We start from the raw sequence: 21138 nt of genomic DNA on the forward strand, positions 1-21138 counted from the left end.
AGGGGCGCGATGTACAAATGATCACTTAGGGCAATGGAATCGTCAATTTGTCTGTCGTGACCGGTTGCTCCTCATTTAGAAGATACGTCTTCTGGATAAGGATCGCTTACATTCACTACATTTGACATGCCAAATGTTATTGTTTTTTCTTGACTTGAATATTTTGAGACCTACTTTCTTCCACTCCTGCACACAAAAGAATGTCTACGACAAAGTTCATGATTGCCAGTGTAACATGCGGGTATTGCATCAACAGTGAAAGATATTTTATTCTGGACTTGCCAAAGACACTTCCATTAAAATCCATTGCCAGGGTAAACTCGGACTGACATCTCTCAGCTACTGTGTATGCGACTCGCAAATTCAACATTTTTTGTATAAGCCAACATATCAACTGTAAAATTTATAATAATACATTGTCATCCATTCTCATGCACTGGTTAAACAAATATTGTCTGATGGCTAAAAAAACCAACATTTAATTTCTTTTCCCTCTTGTCCTTGTTAAACAGGGTTTTCCATTAGCTTTGCACTATTCCCAATCATTCATTGCATGTGTGAAAACAAAATCTATATTATGTACATGTAAGTGCTAATCAAATATAGCTACCGGTTTCCTTTAAAGCACCAAGAAAGACCATTTTCTTTCCAATCTGTGTATCCTTGTTTCACGACATTCCACAACAACGAACAGATTTTCATCCCGGATGGCCTCTACTAGTATTACAAGACTTACCTATTGTATTTATTGTTAACTTGTTCTCGTCCTGAACATGCATGAAATATTTACCACTGGACGTCAAGCAATCAATCAATCGAACTAAACAATCGAACTAAATATCCTTACAATGATGTCTTGGGTATCTTTACATGGTATCATCCCCTCCCCCTCTCTTTTATTGATTGTTTTTTACGTAACTTACCTTCTCAATGGAGGAGTTGTATGTCTCCCAGTACCTCTACCAATTTCCCCTTCGAACACATAATTTAAGTATATATGGGTGAATCCTGACGCCCATCCCCGGAAAATTGCTCTTAAAAAAGTGGACACTGTATGGGACACGGTACACGAGCTCTCAGTATTGACTATTACAACTCCAACAAACACAATAAAAAATAACGCGCGTACGCTCCATTACGATAATTTGATCATATTTTACTAGCGCGGCGGCATCCCCCCACGAATTCGAGAAAAAAAGTTCAAACGCATCATTAAAAAGTAATTTTTCTACTTAAATAAGTTCAATGACACTGTACATGTCAATGCAACAATAATGCAAACACATTTATACTACAGAAATTAAAATTAGCACTCCCAAGCTGCTGACCAAATATGCAGCAATTCTGTTCATAAGTACCTCCGAAATGTGGTGCACAATTTGTAAAGTCCATTCAACATACTGAAATAGGTAGTTTACAGATCCTTAAAGTTCCCACACGTAACACTCATCTTACACATGCATGCACACACGAAGCCGATCAAGTAAGTACTACAGAAAAATATTGTGATGAACATTTTAAAAGTTTCCAAAAAATCTATGTATTCGCAAACAGGAAGTTGTTATCTGACAGATCCGAAAAGTGCTTGCTGACCAAATATAAAGTCATTCTGGTATGAAGTACCTACGAACAATTTGAAGTAAATAGCTGTTTGACATAAGTGGACAAGATGAATGCAATATAGCCCAAATCCGAGAGTTTGGGTAAAGTTTAAACAATTTTGATTCGAAAATAGGTATCAATAGTTTTGCATGTCACATAATGTTATATACCACAACTTTGAGAGTGCTTTGCACTCACCTCTTTAAACTAATTTCTTTTCGTTCAGTTTTTATCCACAAGTTGTTGTTCCTTTTCATCCAAAGTCGCTTCACTGTCAGCTATTCTAAACTGTTGCAGATTTTAGTATGTGCTTCAAGTTCACTTGGTTGAATGATTGGATTTTCTAGATCGTTCCACCAATTTCACTCTCTCTTCAGAAAAATTATTCGCCTACCTATTGTCGCAATAGATCTAAGAAAAAAATGTCTTGACGTCTGATGACCAAAAGCAATAAAAAATACATGTATGACGTTATTCTTTCACAATGTCATGCTTGAAATTATGTTTAACCTATAAATTTACGTATTCGTATTTTTATCCAATAAATCAATTACTTCTATTGTTGTTTTTTGGATTATATCACACGCTTACACATGATAGAAAGTACAACTTTCAGGTGGGTTTGTAAAGAAGTCTTCTTCCTCGACAAGATCATTTTGCAATCCTTCACAGGACATTCCGATCTTTTCTCACCATTATGACATTTTTAAAAAGTTTGTTTATGTATTCAACAAATAAAAATAAAATCTATAGATATAGGAAGATATGGTATGAGTGCCAATGAGACAACTCTCCATCCAATTAACAATTTTTAAAAGTAAACCAAAGCGGCGAGAGCCAATTCAAATATTTGTTACAATTTAAAGTGTATTTTTAAAATCGGACAGAAGGTCCTGCAAGAAACTAAAATTCAAGTCTAAAGAAAATTCTTTATTTACAAATAAAATTTCAACATAAGATAATGTGATAAAAATTGAAATCATTTTAAATTTATACAACATTTTTATATTTTATAATATATTCCAACTTCTTTTAAGAATGAAACAATATTTGTAATTGGAACACTATTGAATAAATCATACATATTATTGACATTGAAATGCTTCCTACGAATATCAACAAAGTCAATACAATTAATTAAAACATGTTTAATAGTATTTTGGGGTCCTTTATAGCTTGCTGTGTGGTCTGGGCCATTGTCCCATGTTAAATAAAGGCCATACTTTGACCTGTAATAATAAATTGTTAACTTTAAATACATTATGACTTGGATTGACCGTCTCATTGGCACTCATGCCACATCTAATTTATATACAAAGTGCCAAAAAGACGAACAAAAAAACCGTCGGAGACACAGAGAACCAACATATAACACAAACAACTTAAATGTTCACACATCCACGAACAGCTCTATCACCCCCACCCCCAACAAAAAATAAAAAAATAAAAAAAAAACTGGAGTGAACACATTTTTTTTTATTAAAATTTTCAAATCGCTCGCTCGCCCCAATTTTTGGCCTGGAAAAATCCGTAGAAAAAGAAATTAAATTGGTGTGGCCTAATGTGTTTCTTTCTTTTGATCTTTTTTGTGCTTATCTTTCATATCATGTTACTCGCTTGTAATCCTCTTTGACTAGTGAATTCTCTACAGCTAGCATTTTGTGTTGGTAACTTATTAAAAAAACAAACACAAAACGTTGATACGCCCTTCGATTGAATTTTGGGGGTGAAATTAAGTTTTTTTTTATAAATGCATTAGGTAGGTAATGTAATAAAGCCCGTTCGAGATAAAGATAATGGGACATTTCGACTGCCTATGAAAAACAACATAGGGACATAATTTGCGTAAAAACAGGCTACCGACGGACCCCTCAAAATGTTGCAAGGGTTATCAACGTGATGAGAGCGTGTCATTACAACTGAAAGGACGTTCTGGGTCAGCTCCTCTTGACCTGCTATCTACTATGTTGGCTTACTGATAGATGGATCAACGACTTACTACTTTCGATGACAGAAACTAATCCAACGTTGTACAGTCTACATTGTTGTCTTTGTAAATACCCGCGTCAGCATACACTCCAAAACCCCTTATGGATGAGGGAGTGTTATGCCGACTGACGTCCGAGGGTGTGTATCCTAGGCGTTAGATAACGGACCGCTATTTTACTGTCGTCTGGTGCTTCCTGTCATTGTAATACTATGTCCGAGACTCATCGACCAGTACTTCATCATCGTGGTTAGCGGGCTGCACAGCTGATCAACCCGGTTCTGAAGCAGTCGTTGTGAAGGCAGTAAACAACAACAAAATAGTCAACAATCCAAAAAGATCTTACCAAAATCAAAATGGTGGCCGACCTGACCAACTTTCCATCGTTACGCATCAAAATATTTAAACGCTCACCAAACACCTTCGGGCACCGAGCCGACCGTGAGAGGGCTGTATGGCAAGTCAAGGTCGTTAAACACTTCCATTATCATCATACTTGTTAAGAAAACAAAATGTCGAAGTGGTTTGGTACTTAAACATTACATACTAGTTGACATCAGGGACTTTCTTATCTTACATAGTTGGTTAGAAAGTCCCTGTTGACATGTGTATTGATTAGATCGTGAAAATATGAAAAACAACCTGTATTTGCATTATCAATTGTGTATTGTAATAGTCTGTCTGTATAGATTCCTTTGTCAGTACATTGTATTTGAATTGTTTCTAATTGTCCAAAATTTCCAAATATGGCTACAGCAATACTGTCCATCCGGAAAATGATATTCGTTGTTGTGTCCAACGTTTGCTTCTATTAAATATTAATCCTATTAAGTATTACATGCATTCTTAATTCTTAATGAAATTGCAACAAATCAGCTTCATACATAGATATGTATTCTCTAAAACAAAGTACATTTCAAGTAGAAACATACAATATAGAATTATAAACAGTGATAAAAGTTGAAGTCAAAACAAAGAAGATTTTCTTTTACTGCTTCTCTTTTTTTGTGATTGTTTTCTTAGTAAAAAAAAAGTTATCCGACACTTTCAGATGGGGCTAAAAAACCCATTATTACAAAATGTAAAATTAATCGGTCTCACAACTGTAGGTAAATATCATAAATATGACGGCTTCATTAAGTCTGACAACTCAAACACCCTTGTCGCATAGTGTCTAAAGTATGAACGGCCCTCATAAGTTTTTTTGGTTAGTGAACACTGATCTTTCATTTTATCTTCTTTTTTTTTTGTCAACATGAATGTAATAAAATTCACCTTTTCAAGACGACAGTATAAAAGTGATCTTTTCTCTTTTCCTGTTATTATTCTCAGTTTGTTGCATGACTGATGCAAACCTTTTTTTCAATGGAAACCGACTCTACTGATTCTGGTAATTCATTACTTTCTCTCTCTTTCCTGTGCGATTTTGCCTCTTCACAAAACTTAATAAAGTCTTCTTGAACGGATTTTTGCCGGAAATTTTAATTCTGTAAATGTACTTAATGTACAACGGACATAAAATTAAGAGAAAATAAAATGCGGCTGAAAAATTTAATTGCATCTTCTGTGTACAACATAGCACTAGCAAATAAATTAAAAAACACAGTCTGCTTCTATATATTTTGCACAAAAATAATAATGATCAGGCGACGTATGTGTACTTTTAAAAAAACTATTATGCATGGATTTTCAAGAATTTCTTTTTCTTTTTTACTTTTAATTTGTAGCATGTTAATAAAAGTTAAAATGTACTCGCTGCAGAACCTTGCAAATTCTTCTTCAGTGGTATGATTAGGATATTTGACCAATGCATCCTCCCAGTTTGATACATCTGTATCAAGATGTTGAATAAGCTTTCCTTTAACGATTCTTTTCTTTTTTAGGCAATTCAGCCCCTGAAACCATCTCATTGATAGTTTTTCTTTATTACAGGTTTTTTTTCAAGCAACTTAAATTTAACTTAAACTTAAACATTGGGTTTTTATAGAGCTATGTCGATGATGGGTATGGTGTGGCATGTTATAAATTTGTGCATGATATGATTATGCATAGGTACTAGACATGGACAGAATTTGTTATGATGTCATCAGAAAATACTTTGGTCATGGGACATAATGTAAGGAAAGACTTTATGTAAACAAGCATTAATGCAAACACGTTACAGATAACACGAAATATACGAAATTGATTGATTGATTGTTGGTTGCTTAACGTCCGAGAACAAATTAACAATAAATACAATAGGTAGGTTCTGTAAAGGGGGCGTCCGGGATTAAGGTCGGAGAAATTTAGACTGCCACGGGAAATGAGGGTATATTTGATAGAGACAGAAATTTAGCCTTTCAACAGGTCACCTACGGACCCCCTCAACGAGTTGTTGCAAGGGTTCTTAACGTGCAAAGAGCGTGGCACTCTCTTTACACGAGACATCGGATTTAACGTCCCCATTCTGACCGGACGTGGCTGCAAATTTGTACATCCCGCACAGCCAAACGGACGCCCCACTTTAGCAAGGGTTTTACTGCCGGTCGGAGGAAGACCAATGGTGACCATACTTCTATTCCCCAGTCACCCTTGGGGGGTACGAAGTCAAGTCGATTTTTATACGACCGCAAAAAAATTTGCGGTCGTATATTGGTATCACGTCGTTGTCGTCCGAAGACATTTGGTTTCCGGACAATAACTTAAATAAATGTAAATAGAAATCTTTGAAATTTAAACACAAGGTTTATAACCACAAAAGGAAAGTTGGGATTGATTTTGGGGGTTATGCTCCTAACAGTTTAGGAATAAGGGGCCAAAAAGGGACCCAAATAAGCATTTTTCTAGTTTCCAGACAATATCTTGTGGCGCGATGTATGGATCTTTCGGAAATTATACCACAAGTTTCCAAACCACAAAGGGATGGTTAGGATTGGCTTTTGAGGTGTTATGATTCAAACCGTTTAGGAATTAGGGTCAAAAAAGGGGGGAAAACAAGGGTGTCCTGGTTAATGGACAGTTAAAAAAAGTACAATATTATGTTTGGATTACCTCCCTTACACTGCTTTTGAATTATGTATAAAGACATGTTGTATTGTCTTGAGGTGATTAGCTGTCAATTTATTTTTAGAAGTTACTATTATTAAAATGCTGATTAAGGAATATTAATTTTAGCCATGATTATGTATGTCATTTTTTATTTAAGACTTTTATGATGTATTTAAATGGGTAATTATGGTTGCAAACGCCATTGGAAATTTGAATTGAGATTATGACCATATCTTGAGGGAAAGAATTTTTTTTTTGGAAAAATAGGGGGGGGGGGGGGACATTTTTTTCTCTTTTCAGATTTCAGAAATTAAAAAGAAAATTTCTTCAAAAATTTTGTTTTTTTTCCAAAAAAATGGGGGGGGGGGGTCAATTCGAAACAGCATAGTGTATTGCACAAAAGCAAAAAAAAAGGGGGTATTTTTTTTGGGGGGGGGGGGGGGTCAATACGCAACAGCATAGTGTATTGCACAAAAGCAAAAAATTGAATATACAAATCAAATCATATAACCAATTCTAAGTTCTTTGACTACAGTTATTCTGTGTCAGAAACCCCCAAGGGTGACTGGGGAATAGAAATATGGTCACCATTGGTCTTCCTCCGACCGGCGGTAAAACCCTCGCTAAAGTGGGGCGTCCGTTTGGCTGTGCGGGATGTACAAGTTCGCAGTCATGTCCGGTCAGAATGGGGACGTTAAATCCGATGCCTCGTGTAAAGAAAGTGCCACGTTCTTTGCACGTTAAGAACCCTTGCAACAACTCTTTGAGGGGTCCGTAGGTGGCCTGTTGCAAGGCTAAATTTCTGTTCTTATCCAATATACCCTCATTTTCCCGTGGCAGTCCAAATTTCCCCGACCTTCATCCCGGACGGCCTCTATTACAGAACCCACCTATTGTATTTATTGTTAACTTGTTCTCGTTCTGAATATGCATGAAATATTTGCCACTGGACGTTAAGCAACCAACAATCAATCAATCAATTCTGTGTCAGAAATCTATTATGTGTCAAATATTTAATTACAATCCAAATTCAGACCTGTATCAAGCGCGAATATTGTGTCCATTTTTGCCCAAACTGTTCAGGGTTGGACATCTGCGGACGTATCCTGCTGCGCTCGGCGAAGCAATTTACACAGGCAAATTTTGTTCACGTGAATTTAACGTGAAATAAACATGAATTTAACGTGAATTTCACGTTAATCGAGCTTATACGCGTAATTCACGTGAAATACTGATTTACGTGAAATATTTCATGTGAAATTCACGTGAATTGAGCATTCACGTGAAATTCACGTGAAATATTTCACGTAAAATTCACGTGAATTGAGCTTTCACGTGAAATTCACGTTAATTTTTCACGTGAAATTCATGTGAATCGAGCTTTCATGTGAATTATTCTATATTATAATTAAACTTTAAAATATCCACATTATTTGTCAATTCAGCATAATGTTAAAGATAATGTTAGGCACACATGTTCTCTCTTATATTCACTGTAATGTCTCATCTTTAAATCTATAGTATATGATACTTCTTCCAAATAAATTAGTTTATTTGATGGTAATTCCTAATGTATATTGTACTACATTGTGTATATACATCCAACACTTAGTGCACAGACTATAACTACTTTCTTCGTTCCAAACTTTTTTATTATATTACACCTGTACATAAATATTTGTAAAATATTATATAACAAACCTAACTATAGTGCAATAGTTGAAAGACATAAATGACTTAATGATGTCAAGTAAACAAATTTATGTTTCGTCCATGTGCCAAGTCAGGCAAGCTTTTCTTGTTTGATTTTTTTTTTTTTTTTAAATATATATACCATAGGTTTCATTTAAATGAATAATAATATTGATATGTCCTTATAAAAAATCTCTTCTTCCAGAAAAGAAATTGTTTAAATGAAATCTAATATTTGCATCTTTACAGAATAACAACAACAATAAATTTCAAATTTTGGAATCGGTGTAATTTAATACAGATAATCTCAAGTATAAAAACTATAAAAATGCACAATAATCCTTTAAAAAGTTTTTGAATATATGTTCTTGATCATCTTGTCTGGTCTGGTCTTGTCTCAAATTTACCTACAAAATAAATAATGTTAAGAACGTGTTTCATCCTGTCTGATTCTTGTTATCTTGACACTAAACAAAATCAAAGCATAACAGTTAAAAGCTGTATTATGTGAGGTTTATTATAGGACTTTTATGATATGTTTGTGAGTGACTTGGTCCATTTTATATACCAATAAATTCCTTTAAAAAGGGGTTTAATCCTTATAATTCTTTAAAATTGGAGGTAAGGAATATATTTTTTCACACTCGTAACCTTTTTCACACGTAAATTGTATATTTGTGTCATTGAATAGGCCTGGCGCATGAATTTATTAAACAACGTCAAGATCAATATTATTGGAAGTCCTCTCGACCAATCATATGAAAGTATTCCCTATTATGCTTATCATATAAGAATCGTATACTTTTGTTTGTGCTTTTTTTAGTCAACTTGACCTTGGTTTATAGATGTTCATTTTCAAAAAAGGACACTATCCAACATTGTAGACAAAAATAGAATTCAGGACAAAATCTCTGTCAGTTTATATCTAGCTTTTATATTTTGTGAACTAATTACCGAAATAATGATTGTAGCTAATTTTAGTTCAATATGGCCCAATGGTTTCAGATAAGAAGATTTTTTTATAAGATAATGGACAATGATGAACGACAACCAACACCAAGTGCAATAAAGAGTAGCTCACTTGGCCCATGGAGCCAGGTGAGCTAAAAAAGGACTCTCCTAGCATAACGTTCTATATGAAGACATTGTCAAATGTAATGCCTATTCATCTTAAAATGAACATTGCTAATGAATTATTTCAAAAAAGGTGCTCACAGATTGACATCAAGAACACTAATATAAAATGTTGCTCCGCTACTTTAACTCAATTTGCAACAGAAAAATCTACATTTTATGAAGGTCAAGCTTAAAATACAATACAGTTAACTCCTTAATTACATTAATTAAAGCATACTTTCTGTATCTCTCGATTCTTTTCTCTTCCCTCTCACTGAGCCTTCTCCATTTGTCCTCAGAGCTATCGTCCAAATATCTTGGAGATAGCTCTTGAAGGTCCTCCAAAAATCCTCCAGAGGTTCTCCATTTTGTGTTCTGAGTTGTCTTTTTTCGTGACAAAAAGATCTCTGAAAAATATTTATGCATACTATACATTTAAACTAATACAAGTACATGCAAGAGTGTTCTTTTAAATACGCCTATTTTATATTAACTTACAGACATAATGATGCTAATAATTTTTCACATTTCTTTAGACTTTTTGGACTATCCACATTTATACAGAAATAATTGCCAAATGCGAATAACAAAATGATCATGGTTTAAATTACTTTAAGATCTTTATATTTCTTCATCATTAAAAAAGAATTACACTAGAAGCCCTATTTAAGAGCGCTTAGCCAGTGCTGCCCACCTTGATCAACTCAAGCAATTATCACTCCTGCTGAGAACAGAAGAGACTAGAAAATAATTGGAGACTAAACTCCAAATAAAGTTTCTCTCTAGCTTTTGCATATATTAATATACATGGCAAAGACAATTTAGAAAAAATATCACCTTTTAAGGGCAAAGGGCATAAACTATCAAGAGACATCAAATGACCATGTTGGTCAAAGTGGAAAGTATATCCAGACATCCTGAAATTTTTTTAACAAATTGTAAGATTTTCTGTAAAACGTTTTCTGATATTATAAATGATCAATACTTGCATTTTACCCTTATGGTCTTTTTTTTAGCCTAAGTAGTCATACTGGTTGGCCTAATGAATCATTAGACACATTTTAAAAGCAAGATACATCAAGATTTATTTTGGCTAAATTTGGTTTCATTTAGGCCGGTAGAAGATTTATGTAAAAGTAAACAAAATACAGACCCCATTTGAAAAAAGCTAGCAATATGGCCCATAGGGTCAGGTTCCCTATTAACTATTTCATTTCTGTAATCTTATAATTTGAATGTCTGTTTTGGTTATTATGTTTGAACTGAAGCAGTATATAATTGACTATTTGTGTCACAGTTTAAACACTGAAACATGAGTATTTTACATTTAAAAAAAATGATTTAATATTCAATGCACAGATTTATACAAGAGTGTATATGCTGAAATTTCTTGCCTGATTTACTGACCATTGATTTTATGTTGAGAGTTTTAAGATAAAGGTTTTACTTCTTGTATCACATAAACTTAACATTATGAAATATCATGACAATGAGGTCAAGGCCAGAAAAATCATACCAGACAGACATGTACATGTAACCTCTAACTATTTAAGATACCAAATAAGGTTCACCACAGCTTGGCTTAAGGTCATTGAAATACAGACCAAAACACAAAAACTTTGACCAATGAACCAAGAAATTTAGGCCAGGTCAATGTATCTCTGTGTCAGTGAAAACGTACACCTTACAATCATTCCATTAACCAGTTATAGTTGAACTGCTGAACAAAACACAAGAACTTAACAATGACCAATTAAACACAAAAATGAGGTCAATGTTGAACTATACCTGTCACACAAACATGTACACCTTACGTTAATTTCTTACAATAAGATTGTGAGAACATTATTGTTATTCATGCAAGAAATCCAGGTTGAGTATGCATGATATATTATATTACTGAAATTAAAATCCCCATTTAAAACAAAAAACATGCAAAATGATTTTATCACTAATGTTACCAGTATATATAACTTCTTGTTTAAGTGATACACATACGTAGAGTTGTATACATATAGACACATAGTTTAATAACCATAAGAGTACTTAATGAAGAAACATCAGCAACCATTAACTGTACTGGCTTTCAAAACCTGCAACCTCAGTATAGTTGTTAATTTCATTTGGTCTCTTGTGAAGAGTTATTGTCTTTTTAGAAATCAAACCACATCTTTTTTTTTATATTCAAAATTCATTAAACTCTTTTCTTCTAAAATGACCATAATTATTACACATTTACACTGCTTTGTCTTTGAAATATATTATTAAAAATTTCCTAATATGCGTGTGCATATCTTACCAGGGCAACTGCTAAGTTAGACGTCTCCTCAGACTGCTCCTGCATAAATTTCCCGTAAATAGATTTAACAAAGCTGTCAACATCTAACGTGCCCACATCTTCACTCTTGACTGAGCGACTTAGGATCTAAGAAAGACAATGTAATTAAATAAAAGTGATATGAAACAAGAGGCTCTCAAGAGCCTGAATCGCTCACGGCCTGTTATTTTTTGCTTCAATCTTTCATCAATGATCATTTTTGCTTTTCAATATATATTAATGAGTGACTTAAAATTGTCATTTAAATGTTCTTTGTATCTGTCATATATATACTTCAAAAGCAAATAAATGCATTTTTATTACCCATATGTTCCATTTTACCCATAGTGGCTATGTTTCTTGACGTACAAGGAAATAAAAAACCAAAATTTATACTAGATTCATTTGAGAAGATTTTTTAAAGTTAGAAAACATAAACAAATTCTGTGAAATTGTCCTAAAAGGGCAATAAATCCTTATGGGGTCAATTGACAATTTTGACTTATGTGTAGATCTTACTTTGCTGAACAATTTTGCTGTTTACAGTTTATCTTTATCTAGTATAATATTCAACATAATAACCAAAAACTGCAAATTTTCCTTAAAACTACCAATTTAGGGGCAGCAACCCAACAAAAGGTTGTCTGATGCATCTGAAAATTTCATGGCAGATAGATCTTGACCAATTGAACAATTTTACCCCATGTCAGATTTGCTCAAAATGCTTTAGTTTTTGAGATATAAGCCAAAAACTGCATTTGACCCCATGTTCTATTTTTGGCCATGGCGCCCATGTTTGTTGACAAATCAAAAGTTTGGATCCAATTTATAAACTAGATTCCTTACTGAACATTCATTCAAAGTTAAGAAGTATTAGGCACAATAGTTTCAGAGGAGTAGATTTTTAAATTTTAGCAAACTTGATGAACAAATTGTGTAAAATAGTCTTTAAAGGGCATTAACTCCTTAAGGGGTCAATTGACAATTTTGGTCTTTTAACTTTTTTGTAGATCTTATTTTGCTGAACATTATTGCTGTTAACAGTTTATATCTATCTATAATAATATTAAAGATAATAACAAAAAACTGCAAAATTTACTTAAAACTACCAATTTAGTAGAAGCAACCCAACCATGGGTTGTTCGATTCGTCTTACCCCCAAGGGTGACTGGGGAATAGAAGTATGGTCACCATTGGTCTTCCTCCGACCGGCAGTAAAACCCGTGCTAAAGTGGGGCGTCCGTTTGACTGTGCGGGATGTACAAATTTGCAGCCACGTCCGGTCAGAATGGGGACGTTAAATCCGATGCCTCGTGTAAAGAGAGTGCCACGTTCTTTGCACGTTAAGAACCCTTGCAACAACTCTTTGAGGGGTCCGTAGGTGACCTGTTACAAGGCTAAATTTCTGTCCCTATCCAATATACCCTCATTTCCCGTGGCAGTCTAAATTTTTCCGACCTTGATCCCGGACGACCCAATTACAGAACCTACTTATTGTTGTTATTGTTAATTTGTTCTCGTCCTGAATATGCATGAAATATTTGCCACTGGACGTTAACCAACCAACAATCAAGCAATATATATACTTCAAAAGCAAATAAATGCATTTTTATTACCCATATGTTCCATTTTACCCATAGTGGCTATGTTTCTTGACGTACAAGGAAATAAAAAACCAAAATTTATACTAGATTCATTTGAGAAGATTTTTTAAAGTTAGAAAACATAAACAAATTCTGTGAAATTGTCCTAAAAGGGCAATAAATCCTTATGGGGTCAATTGACAATTTTGACTTATGTGTAGATCTTACTTTGCTGAACAATTTTGCTGTTTACAGTTTATCTTTATCTAGTATAATATTCAACATAATAACCAAAAACTGCAAATTTTCCTTAAAACTACCAATTTAGGGGCAGCAACCCAACAAAAGGTTGTCTGATGCATCTGAAAATTTCATGGCAGATAGATCTTGACCAATTGAACATTTTTACCCCATGTCAGATTTCCTCAAAATGCTTTAGTTTTTGAGATATAAGCCAAAAACTGCATTTGACCCCATGTTCTATTTTTTGCCATGGCGCCCATGTTTGTTGACAAATCAAAAGTTTGGATCCAATTTATAAACTAGATTCCTTACTGAACATTCATTCAAAGTTAAGAAGTATTAGGCACAATAGTTTCAGAGGAGTAGATTTTTAAATTTTAGCAAACTTGATGAACAAATTGTGTAAAATAGTCTTTAAAGGGCATTAACTCCTTAAGGGGTCAATTGACAATTTTGGTCTTTTAACTTTTTTGTAGATCTTATTTTGCTGAACATTATTGCTGTTAACAGTTTATATCTATCTATAATAATATTAAAGATAATAACAAAAACCTGCAAAATTTACTTAAAACTACCAATTTAGTAGAAGCAACCCAACCATGGGTTGTTCGATTCGTCTTACCCCCAAGGGTGACTGGGGAATAGAAGTATGGTCACCATTGGTCTTCCTCCGACCGGCAGTAAAACCCGTGCTAAAGTGGGGCGTCCGTTTGGCTGTGCGGGATGTACAAATTTGCAGCCACGTCCGGTCAGAATGGGGACGTTAAATCCGATGCTTCGTGTAAAGAGAGTGCCACGCTCTTTGCACGTTAAGAACCCTTGCAACAACTCTTTGAGGGGTCCGTAGGTGACCTGTTGCAAGGCTAAATTTCTGTGCCTATCCAATATACCCTCATTTTCCCGTGGCAGTCTAAATTTCTCCGACCATAATCCCTAATCTATTACAGAACCTACCTATTGTATTTATTGTGAACTTGTTCTCGTCCTGAATATGCATGAAATATTTGCCACTGGACGTTAAGCAACCAACAATCAATCAATCAATCGATTCGTCTTCAGGGCTGATAGATCTTGACCAAATGAACAATTTCATCCCTTGTCAGATTTGCTCTAAAAGCTTTAGTTTTTGAGATATAATCCACAAACTGCATTTGAACCCTATGTTCTATTTTTAGCCATGCTGGCCATGTTTGTCGATGGATCAAAACTTCGGATACAAGTTATAAACTAGATACCCTCAGGAACATTTAGATAAAGTTTGAAGGTATTTGGTCCGGTAGTTTCAGAGGAGAAGATTTTTTAAATAGTTTACGACCACAGTACGACGGAGCCAAGTGATGGCATAAGCTCACATGCTGCCCTTCGGGCCCCGGTGAGCTAAAAATGGATACAATGAACTGGACAAAGCATTCATTCTTCAGAAATGTAGCCCTTTTCAACCTTTAATACATTTTTACTATATTTTTTCAATTTCCCTTTTTTTAAATATATATACTATGATTCAGACAGTAAAGTGGCAGTTTAAAACTGAAACTGTAATCCACAGCTAAGATGTTAAATTTGTTTGTAAATATTGCCATATCATGACGCTCTATTCCAAAAAATATTGATATGTTTAAACTTTAATGTAGTATTTCTTTCTTAAAAAGTTTTATTCATAATTAGAATTTACTAGTTAACATATATATCTCACCAGAACCACACAAAAACATCCAAGTATAAATGCATATTCAAACCAGTGAAAAAAAAACAGATTTCTTAAAGGAGTAAGGGCATTTATAAAGGTCCAAGAAAATAAAATGTTTGACAACTATATCAAATTGTCACATGATGTTTGGAAATGCATATGGAGTCATGAACTTATAAATCAAAAACATAAAGATTTTGATCTAATGACATCACAATAACATCATAAAATGTATGGTTTTCACAAACACAGTGAAAAATGCAGAATTATGCAATTTTCGGTCATTATATCCATTGAGGAAACATCGTGCACAGCAAAGAAAAAACATAATAATTTAAAGAAGCTTTGGTTTAAACAATATTTTATTCGATAAGTCAAATCATGCTATATAATATAATACAGTATAAACAATGGGATTCAGAAACAAGCAACATTGCTTATTTTAATCTGTCTCCAAAAGAATGTTGACATACAATATAATGAATACTTGGAGCATGCTCTGTCAATTGAAATATATTAAGAATAGTAAATACAAAAAAAGATTGACTATATAGTTTGAGAAAAAAGGGAGAAAAAAAAAAAAAAAAAAAACAAAAAACAAAAAACAAGTGATTGAAATGAGCATCATAAAGAAGCTTTGTTATTACTATTTTCTTAATTTGAATCTCGCAAAAAAAAGAGTTGTTTCTTGGGTGAGCACATACTTTTCTAATCTAATATTTATCAAAATTTGATGAAAAAGAAGGAAAATCACGAAATTTTACAAAATATGCATATTTTGTTGCCGTTGTAACTCGTTCAATGTGTAATTTGATTTTTTTTCTGAATACCTTGTACATTAGTCTAGCTAGTTTGTACAAAAGTACAAATATTGAGAATATATATGTATGATAACTTTTAAATATTACAGTAATATTTGGGCAAAATAAGGGCCTTATTGCCCCTACTCCTTTTTTATGACTTGCAGAATATATCATTAATAATATTACAAATCTGTCAGTACTGTAAAAAGTTTGTATTACCTTATTCTTAGTCTGGGACCTAAAGTCCACCATCTTTCTTGCTGCAAACCTCAGCCCATGTCGGAGCACTTCCTGTGCATCAGCATCAGGGGCATATTTTCTTCTCAGGGTTAACAGTTTACTCTACAATATACATTTTAAACAGATAGCCAATAAAATATCAATAATTATGAACATAAATAGACATAAAAAGTTTTTCAATTAACAAATATTTAGATTTGATTAAATTGGAAATAAAGATCAAATAAATTTGTTCTTTTCAATGAAAAATGAACATTCCACACTATATGTAAGGGAAACAACTCATTCAAATGACTTTCATTAATCAAGGAAAACTTAACCTCTTTTCAGGTCCCAAACCATTCAATTGAAACTTGTTGATTTATTTAAAAAATGGAGGGGGAGGGGGGCGGTTTCTGTTTACTATCCACTCCAGTGTAACCAAAATATTTTTTCACTGTCCATTTCTTCACATTTTCAATTTGTTTGCGGTTGACAAAAAATACTAGATAGGAATTTGCTCTCCTTAAATATAATCTTGTATAATATGTTTAAAATAATTGTTTACCTTTAACTCAGTATCTGGATCTGATAGAAAGGGATTCCTAGAAAATCTGACTTTCAAATATTCATGTAACGGTTTCTGAAATAAAGACAAAATTATATCAGACTTTTAATTCAGTGATCATTTGATGCAGCATAACATATTTGTTTTTTCATTCATTGTTTTGTACATAAATAAGGCAGCAAGTTTTCTTGTTTATTATTTAAAGCTGTACGGTGATCTTCAGTTGTTTAAAAATTCTATGTTTTCAATTTTTAGAGATTTATTCTAATTGGCAATCATACCACATTAAAAAGATAAAAAAGAATAAAACAAACCATGTTAAATTTTCATTTTCACAAATATCTAACTATAAATCTGTATATTTAGGACTTGACTAAACATGGCATTAATCATGTTAATAAAACAAATAAATGGGGAATGTGGCCATGGACACACATGATGCCCCTGCTTGCATATCATCTAAAGATATAAAGGGACATAACTGAAGAAAAGTAAAAGTGACGCTACCCATATTTGTACTTGATCTGAGGTTTGTTGTAGTTAGCATTGTGTATAAGATTCATAACATTTGGTAGAGGCTAACTAAAGTTAAAGAATGGAAACGAAAAATTCAGTAATTTTTATGTTTATAAACTATTAAAGCGAAATAACTAAATACGGTATAAGTGAAGCCACCCAATTTCGAACTTGATCTATATTACGTGGTGATAAGCATTATGAAAAAGTTTCAAAACATTCGGTCTAGGCAAACTAAAGTTAGAGAACAGAAACTAAAAATTCAGCAATTTATCCATTTGTAAAGGGGCATAACTCTGGAACAGTTATAGTGATGCGAACAAATTTTCGAAATTTGATCTTTGTTTTGTGGAAATAAGCATTGTGTATAGTTTCATAACAATTGAATGCCCCCAAGGGTGACTGGGGAATAGAAGTATGGTCACCATTGGTCTTCCTCCGACCGGCAGTAAAACCCGTGCTAAAGTGGGGCGTCCGTTTGGCTGTGCGGGATGTACAAATTTGCAGCCACGTCCGGTCAGAATGGGGACGTTAAATCCGATGCCTCGTGTAAAGAGAGTGCCACGCTCTTTGCACGTTAAGAACCCTTGCAACAACTCTTAGAGGGGTCCGTAGGTGACCTGTTGCAAGGCTAAATTTCTGTCCCTATCCAATATACCCTCATTTCCCGTGGCAGTCTAAATTTCTCCGACCATAATCCCTTAATCTATTACAGAACCTACCTATTGTATTTATTGTGAACTTGTTCTCGTCCTGAATATGCATGAAATATTTGCCACTGGACGTTAAGCAACCAACAATCAATCATAACAATTGAATGTAGCAAACTTCAGTTTAAGAGAATGGAAACGAAAAATTCAGCAATTTTTCCATTTGTAAAGGGGCATAACTCTAGAATGATTATAGTGATGCACCCAATTTCGAACTTGATCTGTGTTTTGTGGTAATAAGCATTGTGTATAATTGTATAACATTTGGCTGAGGCAAACTAAAGATAAAGAATGGAAATCAACTTTGGGACATACGTACAGACTGACAAGGGTAAAACTTAATGCCCCCTACGCTACAGTGGAGGCATAAAATTGTTTAGAATAAATTATTGGTGTTTAAAACCAGTCCTTAAAATTTCTTACAAGTGCCTTATGTGTTATTTTTGTTCCTCATAGCAATTTAATATAAGTAATTTTATAAAATCCCACTTATTACTTTTTTTTTTTTCTGAATAAATTTTGATAAAACAAAGTGACTATATTGACATTTTTGAATTATGTTTTCAAACTTAAGTTATAAATTCACAAACATAACCTGTTCCATAGACTGGTACCAGTGATTACACCAATGTGACCAGTATATGTTGTAAATTGCAAATCGCAATTTTCATGTTTTATTTTTTTAACACTTTCCTACAGAAAAGATAGTTCTATTGCAAAAAGAAGGAGGAATGAAAGTAACATATTCTCATACTTAACACTGGGCCATTGCTATGTTATTAGAGAACCAGTTCATTCCTCTGATATAATATTTAAGTATTACTACATGTATCAGCTTTTGAATCTTTCATTTTATAACCATTGATGTCTAAGAAAACCTAAATGGCTCAGACGCCCTATATACCACATCAAACCTTTTTCACATGATCCATTAATTATAGATATTAAGCTTTACCTCAACTGCAGAATTTTGAATAGAGAACGATGGTAGTTTTGTTTTGCCAGCTTGCAATTGCTTCACTTCTTTCACTGTAATGATAGTGAACGAACTATATACATAATATGTTGATTGAAATGTAAAAATAAAAACACATTTGAAATTGTTCTAAATGTCTGAACAAAAAATTCAACATTCAATCTTAAGGTTGCTCTGGCCTATTTCTAGTTTCTGTCAGAAGCGCTGTATTTTTTGTTATTTTAATCTTCGCAGAGAGTGAATCAAATTGGTCGAAAACAAATAGGGGGTCCCGGACCATTTAAGCTCAAAATATTACTTTTAAACAGGTATGTAAAAGGGACCATTTTTCAATGAAATTATAGGGAAAATAGAGGTGTTGACAAATTTTTATCGGAATATCAAAAAAACTGTCTGTGACACTTGGTCCAAATCTGTAATATAAAAAAGCTGAAGTAAAGCTTCAAATAATAAGCAAATAAAAAATATAGGTCACCAATAAGGAAAAAAAATATTTTGCCTTTAAACAAAAAATTTTGGCGGGAAAATGGTGAAATTGGTTGAAATGTCATTTTAAGATACACATACAAATGTAATAACGATAATAATTTTTTAGTGACAAAAATACAAAAATTTCACATTTTTAATCAATCAAAATATTAAAAAAAAATAATAGTGAATTTACGACACAAACTTTTTGTGTGCATGGTAATTCATGCGTGAAATTATGCGCAGTCAAATAGTCCCGATTTCCCTAATACCATGAAGGACTTGGCATTTACTAAGTTTTTAAATTTCATTCTGACATACAATATTGCATGTATACATTTCAAGTATTTACATTCTTTCTTCTACAATGTGAATAGCTGTAAGTGGAATTGTTCTAACTTGAATGTACAAGTATTTTTGTATATACTTTGCCTTGGTGAAAATCTGGCCACTATGATTTTTTTTTATAATTATCAAATCAATGTATACATTCTGGTACTTTAATCATGACTTTTTTAGTCTAAAACATGAATACTTACATATCTCCTTTAACAAAATTGTGTTCTTAGCACAACAGTCACAATGACTGGTACTGTTGCATGCTGGTGGTGCCCTCAGCAATGGCATATTATCCTGGCCAAACAAATCAGTTTGCGAGTTCTCACATACTTCCTCTTGACTATCCTAAAACATTATTATATATATATATCTATTAAAAGCAAAAGTTTACAATGCATTTTTTTATAATTGATATTTACAAAATATTAGTTTTAATCAATTAAGTACAAACAAGAATAATTTTCCTACAGTAAACCAAAAAAACAATCTGTTACAAAATACAATTTTTAAAAATGAGTTGCCAAATTTTTAATTCCAAACAACTTCCGAATTTATATCAGAGCTTATTTACAATCTTACCTGATAGTTTGACATAGTATTTAATTTGACAGAACTGTTCTTTTCTGTATTCTTTTGACAGCGCAGTGTTGTCGTCTGTATATGACGTCACGCGCTCAGTTGAACGTTTTAAAACACGCTCGAATAATATTAAACATTCAAGCACCTAAATGACAATGATTTCGTGAATGTCAACAATGTTTTCTCGCTACCGATCATCTAAGTTTACAGAAAAAGAAATCACCTATAAATGTGAAGACTGTACCTACGGGACAGACAAGAAATCAAACTTCGTGAGACACCTAACATCGTCCAGACATAGGCAACTAGGAACAAATAATGGCTTACCTACAGAAGGCACAGATCAGCCTGTCTTCACAGTCCAGGATCATGAGGATGACAACATGACAGATCAACACCATGAACATGTCCACGCAGATGAATCTGATGCTGATATTTCCGAGGTCGATGAACCTACATTTCCTGAAGATGAATCTGATATAGATGAGGACATTTCCGGTGATGAGTACCACACAGCCACACACGTCGAATCAGATTTGGAATGGTTTCCATTTATTTCAAAACTACATTTTTTATTATCAGTACTATATAGCTCTAAGACCCATAGAGTGGTGAGTATTTATCATTTTCTGCATGGTTCCACCTCTCCATATATTTGATAAATACTTTAAACTATGCAACAACTTTACAAATGCATGTCTAT

General features: G+C 33.4%; 1 protein-coding gene across 1 annotated transcript; it reads right to left on the minus strand.

Moving 5' to 3' along the window:
• Positions 1-8578: 8578 nt before the first annotated feature.
• LOC127703894 (uncharacterized) lies at positions 8579-21073 on the minus strand. The gene is made up of 8 exons (XM_052207959.1): positions 20436-21073; positions 20057-20201; positions 19029-19102; positions 16848-16922; positions 16280-16402; positions 11727-11852; positions 9666-9834; positions 8579-8718 (listed from the first exon to the last, which is right to left on the minus strand). The coding sequence occupies exons 1-8, from the start codon at positions 20448-20450 to the stop codon at positions 8684-8686; spliced, it is 762 nt and encodes a 253-aa protein (XP_052063919.1). The 5' UTR covers positions 20451-21073; the 3' UTR covers positions 8579-8683.
• Positions 21074-21138: the final 65 nt, after the last annotated feature.

This window comes from Mytilus californianus, unplaced genomic scaffold, assembly GCF_021869535.1.
Source record: "Mytilus californianus isolate M0D057914Y unplaced genomic scaffold, xbMytCali1.0.p SCAF_54, whole genome shotgun sequence".
In the NCBI taxonomy this organism is placed as follows: domain Eukaryota; kingdom Metazoa; phylum Mollusca; class Bivalvia; order Mytilida; family Mytilidae; genus Mytilus; species Mytilus californianus.